This window comes from Pristiophorus japonicus, chromosome 18 (genome assembly GCF_044704955.1).
Source record: "Pristiophorus japonicus isolate sPriJap1 chromosome 18, sPriJap1.hap1, whole genome shotgun sequence".
Taxonomy (NCBI): domain Eukaryota; kingdom Metazoa; phylum Chordata; class Chondrichthyes; family Pristiophoridae; genus Pristiophorus; species Pristiophorus japonicus.
Window position 1 is genome coordinate 24,271,768 of NC_091994.1, and position 22,889 is coordinate 24,294,656.

The following is a 22,889-nucleotide window of genomic DNA, read 5'->3' on the forward strand; positions in this document are numbered from 1 at the left end:
AAGGGCAGAGAGGGGGAAGAATTTCTGAAGTGTGTTCAGGAGAACTTTCTTGATCAGTACGTTTCCGGCCCAACAAGGAAGGAGGCATTGCTGGATCTAGTTCTGGGGAATGAGGTGAGTCAGGTGGAGCAAGCGTCACTCGGGGAACATTTAGGGAACAACGATCATAGTATCATAAGGTTTAGATTAGCTATGGAAAAGGAAAGGGAGCAATCTCGAGTAAAATTACTTAATTGGAGGAAGGCAAATTTCAATGGGTTGAGAATGGATCTGGCCCGGCTAAATGGAATCAAAGATTATCAGGCAAAACTTTAATCGAACGATGGGCTGCCTGCCTTTAAAGAGGAGATGGTTCAGGTACAGTCGAGTTACATTCCCACGAGGGGTAAAAGGTAGGGCAAACTAAAGCTAGAGCTCCTTGGATGATGAAAGAGGTAGAGTGTAAGACGAAACAGAAAAGCAGTGTGTATGACAGATACCAGATTGAGAATCCAAATGAGAATCAGGCTGAATATAGAAAGTTCAGAGGGGAAGTGAGAAAGAAAATAAGAGGGGCAAAGAGAGAGTATGAGGATTGATTGGCAGCGAACATAAAAGGGAATTCAAAAGTCTTCTATAGGCTTATAAATAGCAAACAGGTAGTGAGAGCAGGGGTGGGACCGATTAGGGACCAGAAAGGAGAGTACGCATAGAGGCAGAGGACATGGCTGAGGTACTAAATGAGTACTTTGCATCTGTCTTCACCAAGGAAGAACATGCTGCCAAAGTCATAGTGAAAGAGGAGGCAGTGGATATACTGGATGATAAAAATTGATAAAGAGGAGGTACTAGAGAGGTTGGCAGGACCAGATGGGATGCATCCTAGGATGCTGAGGGAGGTTAAGAGGAAATTGCAGAGGTACTGGCCATAATCTTCCAATCCTCCTTGGATACGGGGTTGGTCTCATAGGATTGGAGAACTGCAAATGTTACACCCTTGTCCAAAAAAAGGTGTAATGATGAACCCAGCAATTACACTCCAGTCAGTTTAACTTCGGTACTGGGGAAGCTTTAAGAAAGGATAATCAGGGACAAAGTTAACAGTTACTTGGACAAGTGTGGATTAATTAAGGAAAGCCAGCACGGATTTGTTTAGGGAATTTGTGTTTAACTAACTTGATCGATTTTTTTTGATAAGGTAACAGAGAGGGTTGATGAGGGCAATGTGGTTGACATGGTGTATGTTTTGTATCTGTAAAGCATGCACTCCCTTGTTCCGCCATGAGGGAGTGCATCCCCTGAAGTCCCAAGGGATCCCAGCATCCCTTGGGAGCACTGTATATAAGCTGGCCCCTAAGGCCTGTTCCTCACTCTGGAGTGTCTTAATAAAGACTGAGGTCACTATTACTTTAAGCTCCCTGTGTGCAGTCTCATCTGTGTTAGCAACACAACAACTGGCGACAAGTACATGAATCCAACACAAAGATGCAGCAAACTGTGGGCATCCTGGAGAAGTTCTCGGAGGGCAAGGATTGGGAAGCCTATGTTGAACGGTTAGACCAGTACTTTGTAGCCAACGAGCTGGATGGAGAAGGAAGCGCTGCAAAAAGGAGAGCGGTCCTCCTCACGGTCTGCGGGGCACCGATATACAGCCTCATGAAGAATCTTCTGGCTCCGGTGAAACCCACAGATAAGTCGTATGAGGAGCTGTGTACACTGGATTGGGAGCATCTTAACCCAAGGGAGAGCGTGCTGATGGCGAGGTATCGGTTCTACACGTGCCAGCGATCTGAAGGTCAGGAAGTGGCGAGCTACGTCGCCAAGCTAAGGCGGCTTGCAGGACAATGTAAGTTTCATGGCTACCTGGAGCAAATGCTCAGAGACTTTTTTGTACTGGGCAGTGGCCACGAGACCACCCTACGAAAACTTTTGACTGTAGTGACACCGACCCTCAGTAAGGCCATCGCAATAGCACATGCGTTTATGTCCACCAGTGATAACATCACTGTCCTGGGCAGCGCCATGGTCAAGGTCACCTACGAGGGCACAGTGCACAAACTGCCACTCTGGATTGTCCCAGGCGATGGCCCCACACTGCTTGGAAGGAGCTGGCTGGGCAAAATCCGCTGGAACTGGGATGATATCCGAGCACTATCACATATCGATGAGGCCTCATATACCCAGGTTCTTAACAAATTTCCTTCCCTTTTTGAGCCCGGCATTGGAAACTTTTCCGGGGTGAAGGTGCGGATCCACTTGGTCCCAGAGGCACGACCCATTCACCACAAGGCGCGAGCAGAATCTCACATGATGAGGGAGAGAGTGGAAATCGAGCTGGACAGGCTGCAACGTGAGGGCATCATCTCCCCAGTGGAATTCAGCGAGTGGGCCAGCCCGATTGTTCCAGTACTCAAAAGTGATGGCACGGTCAGGATTTACGGCGATTATAAAGTAACTATTAATCGTTTCTCGCTACAGGACCAATACCCGCTACCTAAGGCAGACGACCTATTTGCGACGCTGGCAGGAGGCAAGACGTTCACCAAGCTCGACCTGACTTCGGCCTACATGACGCAGGAGCTGGAGGAGTCTTCGAAGGGCCTCACCTGCATCAACATGCACAAGGGACTGTTCATCTACAACAGATGTCCATTTGGAATTCGGTTGGCTGCAGCGATCTTCCAGAGAATCATGGAGCGCCAACTCAAGTCGGTACCACGCACGGTGGTTTTTCAGGACGACATATTGGTCACGGGTCGGGACACCGTCGAGCACCTACAAAACCTGCAGGAGGTCCTCCAGCGACTGGATCATGTCAGGCTGCGGCTGAAGAGGTCGAAATGCGTCTTCATGGCAACAGAAGTGGAGTTTTTGGGGAGAAAGATCGCGGCGGATAGCATTCGGCCCACAGACGCCAAGACAGAGGCTATCAGGAATGCACACAGGCCATAGAACGTCACGGAGCTGCGGTCGTTCCTGGGACTCCTTAACTATTTTGGTAACTTCCTACCAGGGTTAAACACCCTCTTAGAGCCCCTACATGTGTTATTGCGTAAAAGTGAGAACTGGGTATGGGGAAAAAAACAAGTAATTGCATTTGAGAAAGACAGAAACATTTTATGCTCCAACAAGCTGCTTGTATTGTATAACCCGTGTAAAAGACTTGTGCTAGCATGTGATGTGTCGCCGTACGGAGTCGGGTGTACAAGCTAACATCGCGGGGAAGTTGCAACCTGTTGCCTATGCCTCCAGGAGCTTGTCTAAGGCCGAGAGGGCCTACAGCATGATTGAGAAAGAGGCATTAGCGTGTGTGTTCGGGGTAAAGAAAATGCATCAGTACCTGTTTGGCCTCAAATTTGAGCTGGAAACCGATCACAAGCCCCTCATATCCCTGTTTGCTGAAAACAATGGGATAAATACTAATGCCTCAGCCCGCATACAAAGGTGGGCACTTGCGCTATCAGCGTATAACTATACCATCCACCACAGGCCAGGCACCGAGAACTGTGCGGATGCTCTCAGTCGGCTACCATTGCCCACCACGGGGGTGGAAATGGTGCAGCTTGCAAACTTGTTGATGGTGGCGCAGCCCGCAGACTTGTTGATGGTCATGGAAGCATTTGAAAATGATAAATCACTTGTCATGGCTCGCCAGATTAGGACTTGGACCAGCCACAATCCTCTGCTGTCCCTAGTAAAAAACTGTGTACTGCATGGGAGATGGGCCAGCATCCCCGTTGAAATGCAAGAGCTAATCAAGCCGTTACAGCGGCGAAAGGACGAGCTATCCATTCAGGCAGACTGCCTATTGTGGGATAACCGCGTAGTGCTACCCAAAAAGGGCAGGGAGACGTTCATCTCGGATCTGCACAGCACATACCCAGGTAAAGTAATGATGAAAGCGATAGTCAGATCCCACGTGTGGTGGCCCGGTATCGACTCTGACTTAGAGTCCTGTGTACGGCAATGCAGCGTGTGTGTTCAGTTGAGCAACGCGCCCAGAGAAGCACCACTAAGTTTGTGGTCCTGGCCCACCAGACCATGGTCGAGGATCCATGTCGACTATGCGGGCCCGTTTCTCGGTAAAATGTTGCTGGTGGTGGTGGATGCTTTTTCTAAATGGATTGAATGTGAAATAATGTCGGGAAGCACTGCCACCGCCACCATTGAAAGCCTGAGGGCCATGTTTGCCACCCATGGCCTGTCTGACATACTGGTCAGTGACAACGGGCCATGTTTCACCAGTGCCGATTTTAAAGAATTCATGTCCCGCAATGGGATCAAACATGTCACATCGGCCCCGTTTAAACCAGCCTCCAATGGGCAGGCAGAGCGGGCAGTACAAACAATCAAACAGAGCCTTAAACGAGTCACAGAAGGCTCACTCCAAACCCGCCTGTCCCGAGTATTGCTCAGCTACCGCACGAGACCCCACTCGCTCACAGGGGTGCCCCCAGTTGAGCTACTCATGAAAAGGACACTTAAAACCAGACTCTCGCTGGTTCACCCCAATCTGCATGATCAGGTAGAGAGCAGGCGGCAGCAACAAAATGTAAACGATGGTCGCGCCACTGTGTCACGGGAACTATGGACATGGTCCCAAGTGGATGGCGGGCATGATGATAGCTAAAGAAGGGAATAGGGTGTTTATAGTCAAACTAGACAATGGACAAATTTGCAGAAAGCACCTGGACCAAACGAGGCTGCGGTTCACAGACTGCCCTGAACAACCCACAGCAGACACCACCTTTTTCGAGCCCACAACACACACCCAAAGGATTAACGACACCACGTCACACAAATCGAACCCATCACACCCAACAGCCCACCAAGGCTAGGCTCACCCAGCAGCCCTGCAGGGCCAAAAACATGCCAGCCCAGCTAGGGCACAGCCAATACACCAGAACAGACATTTGTACCGAGGCGGTCCACCAGGGAAAGAAAGGCTCCCGACCGCCTCATCTTGTAAATAGTTTTCACTTTGACTTTGGGGGAGAGTGATGTTGTGTATCTGTAAAGCATGCACTCCCATGTTCCACCACCAGTGAGCGCATCCCCTGAAGTGCCCAAGGGACAAAGCACTGTATATAAGCCGGCCCCTAAGGCCTGTTCCTCACTCTGGAGTATCTTAATAAAGACTGAGGTCACTGTTACTTTAACCTCCCTGTGTGCAGCCTCATCTGTGTTAGGAACACAACAGTGCATATGGATTTCCAAAAGGCATTTGGCAAGGTGCCACATAATAGGCTTGCCATCAATGTTGAAGCCCATGGAATAAAAGGGACAGTGTCAGCATGGATATGAAATTGGTTAAGTGACAGGAAACAGCTGAACTGTTGTTTGTCGGACTGGAGGAAGGTATACGATGGTTTTCCCCAGGGTTCTTTCCCCAGGACCACTGATTTCCTTGATATAAATTAATGACTTGGTCTTGGGAGTATATAATTTCAAAATGTGCAGATGACACAAAACTTAGTGAACAGTGAGGAGGATAGTGATAGACTTCAAGACGACATAGACAGGCTGGTGAAATGGGTCGACACATAGCAGATGAAATTTAACGCAGAAAAGTGCGAAGTGATACATTTTGGTTTGAAGAGCAATGAGAGGCAATAGAAATTAAAGGGTACAATCCTAAAGGGGGTGAATGAGCAGAGAGATCTAGAGGTATATGTGCACAAATCGTTGAAGGTGGCAGGACAGGTTCAGAAAGCGATTAAAAATGCACAAGGGATCCTGGGCTTCGTAAATAGAGGCATTGAGTACAAAAGCAAGGAAGTTATGATGAAACTTTATAAAACACTGTATGGCCTCAACTGGGGTACTGTGTCCAATTCTGGGCACCGCACTGTAGGAAGGATGTGAAGGCCTGAAAGAGGGTACAGAAAAGATTTCCGAGAATGATTCCAGGAATGAAGGATTTCAGTTATATGGATAGACTAGAGAAGCTGGAGTTATTCTACTTAGAGCAAAGAAGTTTGAGAGATTTGATAGAGGTATTCAAAATCATGAGGGGTCGAGGCAGAGTACATAGAGAGAAACTGTCCCCATTGGCGGAAGAGTCGAGAACCAGATAGATAGACAGATTTTTGAATGATAAGGGAGTCAAGGGTTATGGGGAGCGGGCAGAGAAGTTGAGAGCAAGATCAGATCAGCCATGATCTTATTGAATGGTGGAGCAGGCTCGAGGGGCCAAATGGCCTACTCTGCTCCTATTTCTTCTGTTCTTATGTTCAGAGGACACAGATTTAAGGTGATTGGCAGAAGAACCAAAGGCGACATGACAAAAATCTTTTTTACACAGCGAGTGTTTAGGATCTGGAATGCACGGCCTGATATGGTGGTGGAGGCAGACTCAATCGTGGCTTTCAAAAGGGAATTGGATAAGTGCCTGAAGGAAAAAAAAGTTTCAGGGCTATGGGGAAAGGGCAGGGGAGTGGGATTAGCTGAAGTGTAGCGGTAGTCAAGTCTAGAGGTAACCAAGGCAAGGATGAGGGTTTCAGCAGCAGATGAGCTAAGGCAGGGGCAGAGACGGGCAATGTTACCGAGGTGGAAGCAGGCGGTCTTGGTAATGGAGAGGATATGTGGTCGGAAGCTAAGTTCAGAATCAAATACGACATCAAGTTCTCAAACAGTTTGTTTCAGCCTCAGACAGTAGCCAGGGAGAGGGATTGAATCGGTGGCTAGGGAATGGAGTTTGTGGTAGGGACCGAAGACAATGACTTCGGTCTTCCCAATATTTAGTTGGAGGATATTTCTGCTCATTCAATACTGGATGTCGGAGAAGAAGCTTGACAAATCAGAGGCAGTGGAGGGGTCAAGAGAGGTGGTGGTGAGGTAAAGCTGGGCTTCGTCAGTGTACATGTGGAAGCTGATGTTACTTTTTCGGATGATGTCGCCGAGGGGCAACATGTGGTTGAGAAATAGAAGGGGGGCAAGGATAGATGCTTGGGGGAGGAAACGGTGCGTGAGTGGGAAGAGAAGCCATTGCAGGTGATTATCTGGTTATGACTGGATAGAAAGGAATGGAATCAGGTGAGTGGGGGTTCAAATCAATGTACAACTGAGCCATGTGCTTTTATAGTAGTAAGCAGCATAAAAGTTTAGCCCTATCTTTTATTTCAGATTTGAGATAAATAAATCGGGAACTGCCATGTTTAGCAACAATGGTTAACAGAGCAGACTACTCATCATCATAGGCAGTCCTTCGGAATCGAGGAAGACTTGCTTCCACTCTAAAAATGAGTCGTTAGGTGGCTGAACAGTCCAATACGAGAACCACAGTATCTGTCACAGGTGGGACAGATGGGCGTTGAGGGAAGGGGTGGGTGGGACTGGTTTGCCGCACGCTCTTTCCACTGCCTGCGCTTGATTTCTGCATGCTCTACCACAGACTACCACAATACAGGGCGTGGCATTTTAGAATAATCTTAATGTAATTTCTTTTTAACAGTACTGTAGGGCAGATGTTCCAGTCCTGGCAATGAAGTGCTGGGGCAGGAACACTGCGAGCTTTTCGCTTGTATGAACACTGCTAGACCTCTCAAGATAAGATTTTACTTAATAATCAAGACAAGCTGTTGGCCTGGATTGAACCTGCAGATGGAAGCTTGCAATTAAAGGGCAGGAAATAATGCACGTCATCATCTCTATAAGGGCTGCAGGTCAGAATTAGCGATGTGGCATTTAAAGTGAGGTTGCTTGTAGGGATTTTTTTTTTAGCCTTTCCAATGGCTGTAAGGGCCAAAAGAAGGGAATAACTAAGAAAATGTGGAGGCAGGAAATTGAATCTTTGAGGATATGGTGGACTGGCGCAGCATGCGAACCCCAAACTTCTAACATTCATATTCTTAGGCTCACCATTTTAATGGTGGGATTGACAGTTTAAACAGAAACAGACAATTAAAGGGGAATGATGCAAGTGGGGTGCGACCCTGAAAAGAGATGAATTGCCTCTAAAGCCATCTGAATCCATCAGTAGCTTTTAGTAAGGCTGAAAGGGTAGGGAATTAGAGACTGGCAGCTAAGATGCAGCCTAGATGCAGGCACGAAGAGGCAGGTAAGTGATGGTACAACACAATACCTGGTCCCTCCTTGTAATGGTTGCTGAGGTGGTGTTGTATGAGCTACTTGCAAGGTGGGTTATCCTTTGTACCTAGCCACAGCACCATCCCATTGGTCAGCCTGCAGCATAAAATAAGGTGCACACAAGTTTCAGGCCTCAACTAACCATTACTGCCCCTCTGTATGTGCACGTTCTATGCAACATAGTGGCTGCAAGCCCCCATACAGCATAGGGCACAGTTTAACATCTGCCTCTCTGTTGACCCAGACTGCCAGAAGACCGGTTCCTATGGTCGTTCCCAGGTAGGTTTGCCAGGGAAATGGTTGATGGTATCTGGGAAGGTGCAGTCAAATGGGCAATGCTGGCTTCTGATCACCCTGGCATGCTTTCTTTCATTCAGTACCTACCATGTAAAGCCTGGCATGCTATGATCAGGATGCTTTTGTAGAACGGCTAGACAGGCATTCACATCTCCTAGTGATGGCAGCAGGGCTCTGATGGCACAATCTTCTTTGGGAAGGAGACTATCCACCAACACAATATCTGCCTAAATTAGGTTTTTCACCTTTCCCTGCAGAGGCTGGGGCGCAGGTAAGAGCTGTAAGGTAGACAGCACCTCTCAAATAGCCTGTATGACATCCCTCAGAAGCTTCTCCTCCTTTAAACGTATCAGCCTGAAGGGTCGCTATTGGCAAACCCTCTGGTGCTAATTTATGGAGCTTGGGGCAAAAAAATGATCATAACTGTCACAGACATGTGAAAGTCTAAGTACCAGCAGTAAAAAAGAAACATAATGTGAAAGCTGTTAAAAGGTCTAAAATACCTGGAAAACCTGTGTGGGCCTTTTAAAGGCGCTCCTGCCTGAGGTCTACCCCAGGCCTCGTGCCTGCCAGGTTTTCATGGGTGTGCTGGGGACCTTTGCCTGAAATTTCCACAGGAGTCTCCTGATCTATCGACATAACTTTGGCGGCAGTTCAGTGGAAACCCTAGAGAAACTGTATAAACGGCTGTTTATCGTCTACTGAATTTGCTCCTTGGTGTTCAGCAGGTCCACTGGTAAGAAAAAGGCTTCCCCGCCCCTTTTTAAATGTGCAAAAAGAAGCCCCCCCCCGACTCCCCCCGCCTACTTCAGACAGGATTTGTGTGTGGCGGGAAGCACCCACCATTCCCCTGGAAAGTGATGCGCCCCAGGAGACCGACGTAAAGTGGACAAATCCTGCCGAATTACCGCTACTGCCTCGTTTGTGGGTGTAAGCAGGGTGGTGAAGAGCCAAAATTGGCCTCAACTGTTGCGTTCAGATTGAGTCCACATATGCACACTGTAACATGGTAGCAGATCTGGACGAGGTTTCCATGGAGAAATACGATCTTGCATGTGCTTCACTATGTACCCAACAACTGGAAAATTGCAACAAATAGAAAACATGACACCAAGTGTGCTTTATGGTTTCAAAAGGAAACTGTTCATTTTTGTATTTGCAAAGAATCAAAGTTTCCATTTCTCTAGCCAACAGAGTTTGAGGAGCGAGCAACTAAGAAGGTGGATGATTTACTGGAAAGTTACATGGGCATCAGAGATGTAGAGTTAGGTGAGTCTTGTACGAAATAGCAAGAGTTTACCAAATACATGAAACTGGCTATTTTTGTTGCAGCTTTCTGTGTGGGAAAGGCTTGTTTAAAGATGTGGAGAAAATGGTGTTTCCTGCATTACTCATAAGAACACAAGAACTTAAGAATTAGGAGCAGGAGTAGGCCATTTGGCCCCTGGAGCCTGCTCTGCCATTCAGTAAGATCATGGCTGATCTGTTACCTCAACTCCACTTTCCTGCACTATCCACACATCTATTCAAAAATCTATTGCTCTCTGTCTTGAATATACTCAAGGACTGAGGATCCACAGCCCTCTGGGATAGAGAATTCCAAGATTCACTACATTACAATGACTACACTCCAAAAAAGTACTTAATTGACAGTAAAACACTTTGAGACATCTGGTGGTCGTGAAAGACGCTATATAAATCCAAGACTTTCTTTCAAATCTTTTTACCATCTCAGTGAAGAAATATTTCCTCATCTCAGTCCTAAATGGACAGCCCCTTATTCAGAGACTGTGACCTCTGGTTCTAGACTTCCCAGCCAGGGGAAATATCCTCCCTGCATCTACCCTGTTAAACCCTGTAAGAATTTTGTATGTTTCAATGAGATTTTATAGTAATTAGAATATTTATTTCTACAATACCCATTCCCACTCCCATGTCATTGGCAGGATAAAAATATTTTGCTGGTAGATATCCAGAAGGCAATCAAAATTCTTTATATTTCAAATCCAATCATAGCAAACTACAATTGGATACTGTTCTCAACAGAACAGAATTTAGTCTGTTTGCCAAGCACAACCATCTAGCTGGTCAAGTATAAAGCAAACTCCACTATAGAAGGGTGGTTCTATAAATGTTATGCACATGTCATAGAGTCAGCAACATGTTTACTGGGAGGGATTGTTTACAGTTGACTCTTTGTGTGTGTGGGAGAAATGAGCCAGATATCATATTTCTTTTTAAATCAGGCTAATGAATCTTCCAGATCATTTACATTTGTCCATTTTCCAACCCTTAATTACATCCAGATATTTTCCTTGATGCCGTGATTGAAATAACAGAATGATGTTCTGCAGATTAATGTTCCCTTATAAAACAGATATATAATAGAGTTCTACGGAGCACATATGTTAGCTTTTAATGAGAGCACAGTCGTTTAGATCACTGCCCTTTTGCCTCTGAGACTGGAGTCAGTTGTCCAGTCAAGAAAGATGGAAACTAGGGCTCCTCATTATGACAGATGTTGATAAGACTTCCAAAGGAAATTACTTTGGTAATTTCTGCCTTATTACCTGATCCCAGCTATGCATCTTTTGGACAATATCAGATCGTGGAAAGGCAACAATAATTCCAATTACTATAAAATAGACGTAGCATAATTCCCCATGGCTTAGCTCTCTCAACTTTTTCCATTGGATGCCACTGAATGGTTCCCAGGTCCAACACACTGTTCTTGGACCCACTCCAGAAACAACACAGGCAACCCCCTAAACTTAAATCACCAAACCAGATGACTCAAATGGGGGGAGAGGAAAATAATTCCAATGAAGCCAGAAATATTCCACAGAAATTAGGATATCTTCGTGTGGTTGGAAGTATTATAATAATGAGACAACTGGCTAAGAAGTAGTAAAGAAATAAAAAAAGACCTTGCATTTATATAGCGCCTTTCAAAACTTCAGCATGTCCCAAAGCACTTTACAGCCAATGAGGTACTTTTGGAGTGTAGTCACTCTTGTTATTTAAGAAATGTAGCAGCCCAACTATTCACTCCTGTAAGTGGTCAGAGCATCTTGCATTTTGGAGTGCGCTCATACCGCTCAATATCTAACTATTTGCTACCTTACCACAGGGATGTAAGGTCACCCGAAGATAACTGCTTCTTAGTAAGTTAATCTAATGTCTTCTGTGTTCCTGGTTGAAGCTAAGTCGAATAGAATACTTTGTTTTAGGCTTTATCATGGTTATTTTAATCTCATCAAAATTACGTCAAAATACTGAAGCGACTGGAGAAGCTGGAGTTCTCCTTACAGCAGAGAAGGTTAACAGGAGATTAGATAGAGGTGTTCAAAATCATGAATCGTTTTGATAGAATAAATGAAGAGAAACTGTTTCCAGTGGCAGAAGGATCGGTAACCAGAGGACACGGATTTAAGGCGATTGGTAAAGAACCAGAGGCGAGATGAGGAAACATTCTTTATACAGCGAGTTAGAACATAAGAACATAAACATAAGAACATCAGAACATAAGAATTAGGAACAGGAGTAGGCCATCTAGCCCCTCGAGCCTGCTCCGCCATTCAACAAGATCATGGCTGATCTGGCCGTGGACTCAGTTCCACTTACCTGCCCGCTCCCCATAACCCTTAATTCCCTTATTGGTTAAAAATCTATCTATCTGTGACTTGAATACATTCAATGAGCTAGCCTCAACTGCTTCCTTGGGCAGAGAATTCCACAGATTCACAACCCTCTGGGAGAAGAAATTCCTTCTCAACTCGGTTTTAAATTGGCTCCCCCGTATTTTGAGGCTGTGCCCCCTAGTTCTAATCTCCCCGACCAGTGGAAACAACCTCTCTGCCTCTATCTTGTCTATCCCTTTCATGATTTTAAATGTTTCTATAAGATCACCCCTCATCCTTCTGAACTCCAACGAGTAAAGACCCAGTCTACTCAATCTATCATCATAAGGTAACCCCCTCATCTCCGGAATCAGCCTAGTGAATCGTCTCTGTACCCCCTCCAAAGCTAATATATTCTTCCTTAAGTAAGGTGACCAAAACTGCACGCAGTACTCCAGGTGTGGCCTCAACATTACCCTGTGAAGTTGCAGCAGGACCTCCCTGCTTTTGTACTCCATCCCTCTCGCAATGAAGGCCAACATTCCATTCGCCTTCCTGATTACCTGTTGCACCTGCAAACTAACTTTTTGGGATTCATGCACAAGGACCCCCAGGTCCCTCTGCACCACAGCATGTTGTAATTTCTCCCCATTCAAATAATATTCCCTTTTACTGTTTTTTTTCCCAAGGTGGATGACCTCACACTTTCCGACATTGTATTCTATCTGCCAAACCTTAGCCCATTTGCTTAACCTATCTAAATCTCTTTGCAGCCTCTCTGTGTCCTCTACAGAACCCGCTTTCCCACTAATCTTTGTGTCATCTGCAAATTTTGTTACACTACATTCTGTCCCCTCTTCCAGGTCATCTATGTATACTGTAAACAGTTGTGGTCCCAGCACCGATCCCTGTGGCACACCACTAACCACCGATTTCTAACCCAAAAAGGACCCATTTATCCCAACTCTCTGCTTTCTGTTAGCCAGCCAATTCTCGATCCAACTAATACATTTCCACTGATTCCGTGTACCTTTATCTTCTGCAGTAACCTTTTGTGTGGCACCTTATCGAATGCCTTTTGAAAATCTAAATACACCACATCCATCGGTACACCTCTATCCACCATGCTCGTTATATCCTCAAAGAATTCCAGTAAATTAGTTAAACATGATTTCCCCTTCATGAATCCATGCTGCGTCTGCTTGATTGCACTATTCCTACCTAGATGTCCCGCTATTTCTTCCATAATGATAGTTTCAAGCATTTTCCCCACTACAGATGTTAAACTAACCAGCCTATAGTTACCTGCCTTTTGTCTGCCCCCTTTTTAAAACAGAGGCATTACATTAGCTGCTTTCCAATCCGCTGGTACCTCCCCAGAGTCCAGAGAATTTTGGTAGATTATAACGAATGCATCTGCTATAACTTTTGCCATCTCTTTTAATACCCTGGGATGCATTTCATCAGGACCAGGGGACTTGTCTACCTTCAGTCCCATTAGCCTGTCCAGCACTACCCCCCTAGTGATAGTGATTATCTCAAGGTCTTCCCTTCCCACATTCCTGTGACCAGCAATTTCTGGCATGGTTTCTGTGTCTTCCACTGTGAAGACTGAAGCAAAATAATTGTTTAAGGTCTCAGCCATTTCCACATTTCCCATTATTAAATCCCCCTTCTCATCTTCTAAGGGACCAACATTTACTTTAGTCACTCTTTTCCGTTTTATATATCTGTAAAAGCTTTTACTATCCGTTTTTATGTTTTGCGCAAGTTTACCTTCGTAATCTATCTTTCCTTTCTTTATTGCTTTTTTAGTCATTCTTTGCTGTCGTTTAAAATTTTCCCAATCTTCTATTTTCCCACTCACCTTGGCCACCTTATACGCATTGGTTTTTAATTTGATACTCTCCTTTATTTCCTTGGTTATCCACGGCTGGTTATCCCTTCTCTTACTGCCCTTCTTTTTCACTGGAATATATTTTTGTTGAGCACTATGAAAGAGCTCCTTAAAAGTCCTCCACTGTTCCTCAATTGTGCCACCGTTTAGTCTGTGTTTCCAGTCTACTTTAGCCAATTCTGCCCTCATCCCACTGTAGTCCCCTTTGTTTAAGCATAGTATGCTCGTTTGAGACACTACTTCCTCACCCTCAATCTGTATTACAAATTCAACCATTCTGTGATCACTGATTCCGAGAGGATCTTTTACTAGGAGATCATTTATTATTCCTGTCTCATTATACAGGACCAGATCTAAGATAGCTTGCTCCCTTGTAGGTTCTGTAACATACTGTTCTAAGAAACAATCCCGTATACATTCTATGAATTCCTCCTCCAGGCTACCCCGTGCGATTTGATTTGACCAATCGATATGTAGGTTAAAATCCCCCATGATTACTGCCATTCCTTTTTCACATGCCTCCATTATTCCCTTGATTATTGTCCGCCCCACCGTGAAGTTATTATTTGGGGGCCTATAAACTATGCCCATAAGTGACCTTTTCCCATAACTATCTCTAATCTCCACCCACTATGATTCAACATTTTGTTCATTAGAGCCAATATCGTCCCTCACAACTGCCCTGATATCATCCTTTATTAACAGAGCTACCTCACCTCCTTTCCCTTCTTGTCTATCTTTCCGAATCGTCTGATACCCCTGTATGTTTAATTGTGATCTGGAATGTACTGTCTGAAAGGGTGGTGGAAGCAGATTCAGTAGTAACATTCAAAAGAGAACTGGATAAATATTTGAAGGGAAAACATTTACTGGACTATGAGGGGAGTGGGATTAATTGGATAGCTCTACTAAAGAGCCAGCAAAGGCACGATGGGCTGAATGACTTCCTTCTGTGCTGATTCATTCTATGATTCGCAAGGATGATTTTATACTGGTAGAACAACATAAGTAAAGAAAGTCCATGAGTGCACACTGACATGTTCTGTCTTATTCATTACTGGCTGATGCACAGAGAAAAACCCAAAACAGTTTTCCCACAGCCTATGATGTCCAGCTGATGGCTGATTCACACTTTACCATATTAAGAATCATCAATCTTCAAATTCCTTTAATTCCCCTGCCTTAGTAGCAGCAACTCTTAAGATGAGAAAGAACTATCAACTAGCCACTTTTCTTCTTTTATTTTCAGTGGAACCAAAAGCTGAGCTCGAGGCCAACTGTTATTGGGCATGCAGCAAATACAATCATTCACAAAGGGGGAAAAGTTGCTCATGAACCATGTTGTTGCCCGACATTCTGAAAGAAAAACTACCGGTTAAAATAGTTTGGATTGGAGTTAAATAAGAATGAATTGGGACAAATTTGGAAAGAATAATCCTAACTTAGGCCTGATTTTAGTTCAAACTTAGGTCCTTTTTTACAGGATGGTGGGATGCCTACATGGTGTGACATTTTTCATATCTATTTCCATTCTGCACACTGTAGTGTGCGTGTGCAGAAGGTTATCTCCATAAACTAAACTTTGTGCTTATTCCTAACCATTGGGCAGGACAATTTTGGATTACGTGGGCATTACAACTGAAGGAGAGTGATTTATAAAATGTCAGTGGTGAACAATATCTATTTACATGCTATCCTTTAATGTTAGTTCACCAATAATCATATTTCTGTGGTGATCCAGTAGATAAGGATTCCTTCTCTATGATGGTCTATACACGATTCTTTAACTCTGTAATCAGTGTGTCTGATTCCCTGGTATAATGTGCTGGTCTGTGTGATATAGTGATGCTCCATATCTTTATTTTCTTGACAGTATAGTGATGCTGAACAAGTCTGATTTCCGTCTTGCTGCATTCTCAGTTGGTAGTAATTTTCCCAGCATTGGATGCCTCTGAATGGTTCTCAGGTCTAAAACACTGTTCTTGGACCTACTCCAGAAACAACACAGGCAACCCCTAAACTTAAATCACCAAACCAGATGACTCAAATGGGGGGAGAGGAAAAGAATTCCAATGAAGCCAGAAATATTCCACAGAAATTAGGATATCTTCGTGTGGTTGGAAGTATTCTAATAATGAGAGAACTGGCTAAGAAGTATTAAAGAAATAAGAAAGACCTTGCATTTATATAGCGCCTTTCACAACTTCAGCATGTCCCAACGCACTTTACAATGAGGTACTTCTGGAGTGTAGTCACTGTTGTGATTTAAGAAATGGAGCAGCCAACTTGCGCACTACAAACAGCAATATGATAATGACCAGATCATCTGTTTTAGTACTGTTGCTTTTGGGGTTAGTTATGTCCATGCCACTGGAGAGAGCATTCCTGCTCTTCTTCAAATAGTGCCATGGGATCTTTTACATCAAACTGAGAGGGACGATGGGACCTCAGTTTAATGTCAAATCTGCAGCAATCCCTCAGTACTACACTGAAATATCAGGCTAGATTTTATGCTCAAGTCTCTGTGGAGTGGGACTTGAACTCACAACCTTCTGACTCAGAGGTGGGAGTGCTACCCACTGAGCCACAGCTGAGGATAGCAGTGTGAGCACCTATCAGAAACAATTTTGGATGATGCTCACATCCACTGTTAATTCAGCTCTGCTATTTCGAAGTAACACAAGAACTTAAAATTCTTTTAACTTGATTCTTAAAAAAGAATATTGATAACATTAGGAAAGCCATAACTGTACTCTGTTTAGATCCGTGGAATCCTGTCTTAATGACAATTTCCATATAAAGTTTTGGCACTGCCTCACCTCTGCTACTGACTGTCCATCTAATGCAGCCAGTTTAAAACTAAATGTTCAGCATGTACATGGCTGTACATCAATGTGAATATTTTAAAATGACCTTAACTGTTTTATTATTGTAAATATAATCAAAAAATACATATGTGCATTTATTTTTGGACTGCTAATACTTTGTGATGGACTCCTCTTCAGTAAGTATGAGCTTCTAAGTGTTCAGAAAAGATCTGTTAAATGCAAGAGGAGTCCCTTTGCATCCGCAATATGGAACAAGAGTCACCCACTGTTTTCATTCTTTTTCCATCCAGCTGCAACAATGGTGGAAACTGGAAAAGACAAGAAGAACCCAGATGAGTTTGCAGAAGCATTAGATTCAGTCCTTGGTGATTTCGCATTTCCAGATGAATTTGTGTTTGATGTTTGGGGAGCAATAGGAGATGCCAAGAATGGTCGAATTTAGCATAATTAGTTATTTCTGTGTGAAATTCATCCAACTATGGCTAAGTGTAACTCCTTGACTTTTCATTTTTTTCAGAAATAGGTCAGTTTAATAAACCTAGCTTAATGCTAGCTAATATCTAGACCATTATTACCATACTTAAGTAGAAATGGAAAAGGAATGTAACTACACTGTTAGTAAATACACATTAGTAAAAGTCTGAGTAAGAATAAACACTTGAATTATCATTTTTTTAGTCACAAATCATATTTCATCAGTAAGATTAAATAACATTTAACTGTTTGATGTGATACCGCCCTGCATTACTGCCCTGCATTAATTTCTATTCCACTGAATCTTCTGTCGTTAATATTCAGAACATAAGTTTCTGATAGTGGATAGCATGGCAATATTTGATACCCATTGGATTTCAAAACTGAGTCGATTTTTGTCTGATTTAAAGAGCAGCTCCTCCTGATCATCATGGTTAAAATGATAGCCTAATTTCATTTGGCATGGTTCTACAAAGTGACTTACATGAAAGACTTCACATGGGTTTGAAGTCTACAGTAAGTCCATATTGGATTTTCTTCATTTGTAATAAGGACATTGTGGACCACAAATCCTGTTGGCAAAGATTAGCTACAGTGAGACATTTACTACAGGAGCTATCATACTCCTGACTACTTTATCATACTTTGATTAAAGGACAGTGCTGTTATTTTTTATCCTTCAAAAATCGAGCGGGATATTCTCCCGACCCCCCACCCCCCGCCCCCGTTTGTAAATTGAGTGAAAACATATCTTCCTAAATTGCTAACAGAAACCAGTGAACTGATGTCATTTCCATTAACATATGTACAGAAACATCTGCAACAATTCGTAAGGCTGAATGGTCCTTCACAAGTCCGAGCCAGCCAGTTTTGACACTAACAGCAAGCTGATCATTTGTCAATCTGCAGTAGAACCTGTTGCTATTCCGACATTTGACAGATGACAGTGACACTCTTATCTTGAACAAAGTGTCGATGTTACACCAACGATTCAGTAAATCTTTTAAAGACACTGATAAACCTTTTTTTTAAATCTCCAAAACATAATAAAATCGTAACTGTGCTTTTTAGATTCCAGCTGTTGCTAAGGAACCTTCTGCATAAAATATTTGTTTTGCACATTTTGTTCCATAAATGGAAAGGTTTTTCTTTTGTCCTTCTTTGAGACTCTGGTCGATGGCACTAATTTTTTTCATTAATATCCTAATTCACAATATAGTCATTTATAAAACCATAAACAACGTTGGTGTGACTCACAAAGATCATTCATCAAGCTCCCTAGTCTGCAATTAAAATTCTTTCAGAGATCTTCCCTCATGTATCATTAAGTAGCTACATAACATAGAGGCATGGAATGATATAGAACAGAAGGAAGCCATTCAGCCCATTGTGCCTGTGCCGACTCTTTGAAAGTGCTATCTAATTGGTGCCACTACCTTACACTTTCTCCATCACCTTGCAAATTTTCCCTCCATGTATTTATCCAATTCCCTTTTGAAAGATGCTATTGAATCAGCTTCCTTCAGGCAATGCATTCCAGATCACAACAATTCACTGCTGAAATGTATTTTATCCTCATGTCACCTCTGATTCTTTTCCCAATAACCTTAAATCTGCGTCTTCTGGTTACCGACCCTTCTGTCACTGGAAATAATTTCTCCTTATTTACTCTATCGAAACTCTTCATGATTTTGAAGGTCTATGACACAGAACAATAATGTTCCAGGCTGAGGCTAGAGGCTGCGCAATTCGCCCTGGATTGCAGAGAGGAACATCAGCCAAGGATTCCCGCTCCTGATCACAGGGCATTGGGCGAGTGTAGGTCTGGGCTCCGCTGTAATGTTGCTCCTCCCATGGTCAGATAGCCTACTAGCATTCACTGTCGAGATGCACACATGAATGATGGTCAGCCCATTGAAGTTGTATCCCAACAGGTGTCTTCAAGAGGAGAGGAAAGAAAAGTAATGAGACAAAGAAATGGAAGAAATATAATACTTTTTGCAAAGAGGATTGATAATGACCATTGTTATTGTAATCATATACAGCTTTGTTTTTGTGGTGTTAATCTTGCGAATGAGTTTTTTAGTTTAGATTTAGGAGTTAAAATTATTTCTTCCATTTTGTGAATATTTCCAAGCAAAACAATCTTTTAATTTATAACTTAGCAGAGATGACAGTAAAGATGTCGGCTTCAAAAGCATGACGGTCTTCAAATTTTCAGCTCAAAGGAGAATGTTTGCAAAATGACAGCTTCGGATTGGGATTTACATAGTTTGGTTCTAGCTGGAAGATTTTTTTCTAGCTTTTAAAAAAAATTAAACAATGGTAACAATGAAGATTCCCATTTTGTGAAAATATAATGAAGGAGCCTTAAGAAAAAAACCTTGTGTAATCCATGAATCATAGCAAACTGGAAAATGTATTGCCTGTAGCAAAATTACATATTAGAAGATTTTGGATTGCTTTTTTCCAGTTTAATTTTAGATTTTGAATGTGACCCAGTTAAGATGTGCAACAAAGATGTGAATTGATATAAAATTACACAGTGGCATTGCAATGTCTGAATAATTGAACCTTAAACTGGCTGTATTAAGAGACATACCTATACAAACACTGACTGAGCCACTAATTATTCTCCAGTAATGTGTCACTAAAGCACTGATATAAGATCAGGACCTCAAGTCCAGTACCAAGCTTATGGTTTACAGGGCGGTAATGATACCCGCCCTCCTATATGGCTCAGAGATGTGGACTATATACAGCAGACACCTCAAAATGCTGGAGAAGTACCACCAGCGCTGCTTCCGCAAGATCCTGCAAATCCATTGGCAGGATAGAAGCACCAATTTCAATGTTCTCGCTCAGGTCAACATCCCCAGCATCGAAACATTGACCAGTTCCGTTGGGTGGACCACATCATCCACATGCCCGACACGAGATTCCCAAAGCAAGCGCTCTATGTGGAGCTTTGACATGGCAAGCGAGTCCCAAATGGGCAGAGGAAATGCTTCAAGGACACCCTCAAAGCCTCCTTGATAAAATGCAACATCTCCACCGATTCCTGGGAATCCCTGGCCCACGACCGCCCAAAGTGGAGGAGGAGCATCCGGGAGGGTGCTGAGCACCTCGAGTCCCATCACCAAGAACAAACAGAAACCAAGTGTAGGCAGCGGAAGGAGCGTGTGTCAACCCAGGCTCCCCAGCCATCCTTTCTTCAACCACTGTCTGCCCCACCTGTGACAGAGACTGTGGGCCCAAGTTTCGAGCCGCGCCTAGAACGGCGCAGTCCCGACCTGGACGCCCGTTTTTCGCGCCACAAAGTGCACCTAAAAAAATCCTCCAGATTCTCCAGCTCCCTGCAGGTCCTCTGGCCCTCGGCGCAGCGCAGCACGAGCTGTAGGGGGTGGAGCCAGGTCCCTGCGCCGGAAACAGTGCCGGGACCTCTGCACATGCGCGCTACATTGGGTGCGCATGTGCAGGAGCTCCAGGCGCCCAAAACTGTGTGGGAGGGGCCGAAGCACACAGCCCCTAGCCCTGGCCGAATGGCCTCACTGGGGCTGCGTGAATAAGGCTCCTTCCACGGCCAGCTCCTGCTTCCTGCCGACCCGACTCGACTCCCTCATCCCGCCTCCGGGCCGGACCTGACACCGACCCGACTCCCGCTTCCCCCCCCTCTCACCGCCCCCGGACCGGACCCGACCCAACCCCCCGGACTGGATCCGACCTGACCTCCCTCCCCCCGATCTGACCTCCCTCTCCCTCCCTCCCCCCGACCCGAACCAAACCGACCTCCCTCCCACCACCCCCCCGACCCGACCCAACGCCACCTACCTGTAAATCTGGTGCTGGGGACGGGCCCAGCCCGAAGTTTCGGGCCCGGCCCGTTCAACCTCCCTCCCCCTTCTCCTCCCCCCCCCCAATCTCCTCCCCCCCCCCAATCTCCTTCCCCCCCTCCTTCCCACCCCAATCTCCTTCCCCTCCCCCCATCTCCTTTCCCCCCCTCCTTTCTCCCCTTTATCCCCTTTATCCCCTTCTCCCCTTTATCCTCTTCTCCCCCCCTCTCCCTTCTCCACCATCCCTCCCCCTTCTCCCCCATCCCTCCCTCTTCTCCCCATCCCTCCCCCTTCCCTCCCTCTGCTCCTCCGCTCTCTCCCTCTACCCCCCTCCTCCCCCTCCCCTCGCTGTCAGAAACACAGACACTGACAGACAGAGAATGAGAGACACACACAGACAGACAGAGAGATAGAGACACTGACAGAGACATACTGGGGGGGGGGGGGGGGGGGGGGGCATCGCAGCACGCTGTTGGAGGGCTCCCGGTGCTGCAGTCGGTAAGTAGAAAATGTTTTATTTATTGATATTTTTAAAAAACAATTATTTCTTATTAATTTTTTTTGATTGATTTATTGGTTGATTTATTGATGTATTTATCATTTATTATTGATGATGGCTCTTTATTTGTAAAACTGAAGTGTTTAATGTTTGTAAACTTCCCTTTAAACCCCGCCCCCCCCCCCCCCATTCCCTACGCCTGATTTGTAACCTATGCCTGATTTTCTAAAGTGTAGACAAGGTTTTTTCGAGCGTACAAAAATCTTCACTTACTCCATTCTAAGTTAGTTTGGAGTAAGTTTTCACTGACGAAACTTTGAAAACAGGCGTAAGTGGCTGGACACGCCCCCTTTTGATAAAAAAATTCTGTTCCAAAGTGAAACTGTTCTAACTGACTAGAACTGGAGCAAACTAAATGACGAGAATTCCGATTTCTAAGATACTCCGTTCTACACCAGTTGCTCCTAAAAATCAGGAGCAAATCATGTGGAAACTTGGGGCCTGTAGGTCCCGCATTACACTCCTCAGTCACCTGAGAACTCACTTTTAGAGTGGAAGCAAGTCTTCCTTGACTCCAAGGGACTGCCTACGATGATGATGATATATGCCCACTTCATGCCTTGCATGTTATCTGAAAGATGGCCTATGCTTGGTGATTAATATTGATGACATCACATGAGCTTAATTGCAACCAGAATTTCTTAAAAGGTTATTTGAATTATTATTTGAAAAACATGCTTTGAGGTGGTTTGAAACAAGTATTCAGTTAATGTGGAAATTATTCCAAGCTGATGGATATATGAAATATTTAGAGAGGAGCCCAAAAAGATAATCAATCCTAAAGTCCAATGTTACTGAAGCCATGAGCAGCATGAATAACAAACAGCCTATCTGACTTCCAACACTTCAGAATATAACTTAATAATTGTCACTGTTGGCCATTAATTCTAGAGTTTTGTAGCGAGATGAGAACGGATGCTGGCAACTCTTGTGTTAGCAGTTGCTCTGAAATAGCAGTATTGCTGCTGTAAAGCTTTGGTGCGCCCAATGATGACCACACATTGTATCAAGGGATGTAAAAATGTGCAAAGCAACTGCAGATTTTGTCAAATATCTGCCAGGTCTGCACCCACTCATTAAACTTGGTGAACTCGTGACCACTCTTCAGTGTTTCAGTATAATTCTCCAAACTTCTAACAGATATGAGAGAACAAGTTCAATTTAATATGTGCGTTATGGAATGGGGGGGATATGGGGGTTGGGGATTGGTTGGAGGGAACCTCATAGAAGCAGGAGTAGGCCATTGAGTCCCTCGAGCCTGTACCGCCATTTAATGTGATCATGGCTGAACTGCATCTTAACTGCATTCATCCG

The 22,889-nt window shown here is 44.4% G+C and overlaps 1 protein-coding gene across 1 annotated transcript in view; it reads left to right on the forward strand.

Moving 5' to 3' along the window:
* The window catches only part of LOC139229001 (PDZ domain-containing protein GIPC3-like), an 88,300-nt gene extending 70,936 nt beyond the window's left edge, over positions 1-17,364 (forward strand). Inside the window, exons 5-6 of the mRNA XM_070860667.1 lie at positions 9,552-9,633; positions 17,000-17,364. Of these exons, the coding sequence (XP_070716768.1) occupies positions 9,552-9,633; positions 17,000-17,151 (234 nt within the window). The 3' untranslated portion in view covers positions 17,152-17,364. The remainder of the gene's footprint in view (positions 1-9,551; positions 9,634-16,999) is intronic.
* Positions 17,365-22,889: the final 5,525 nt, after the last annotated feature.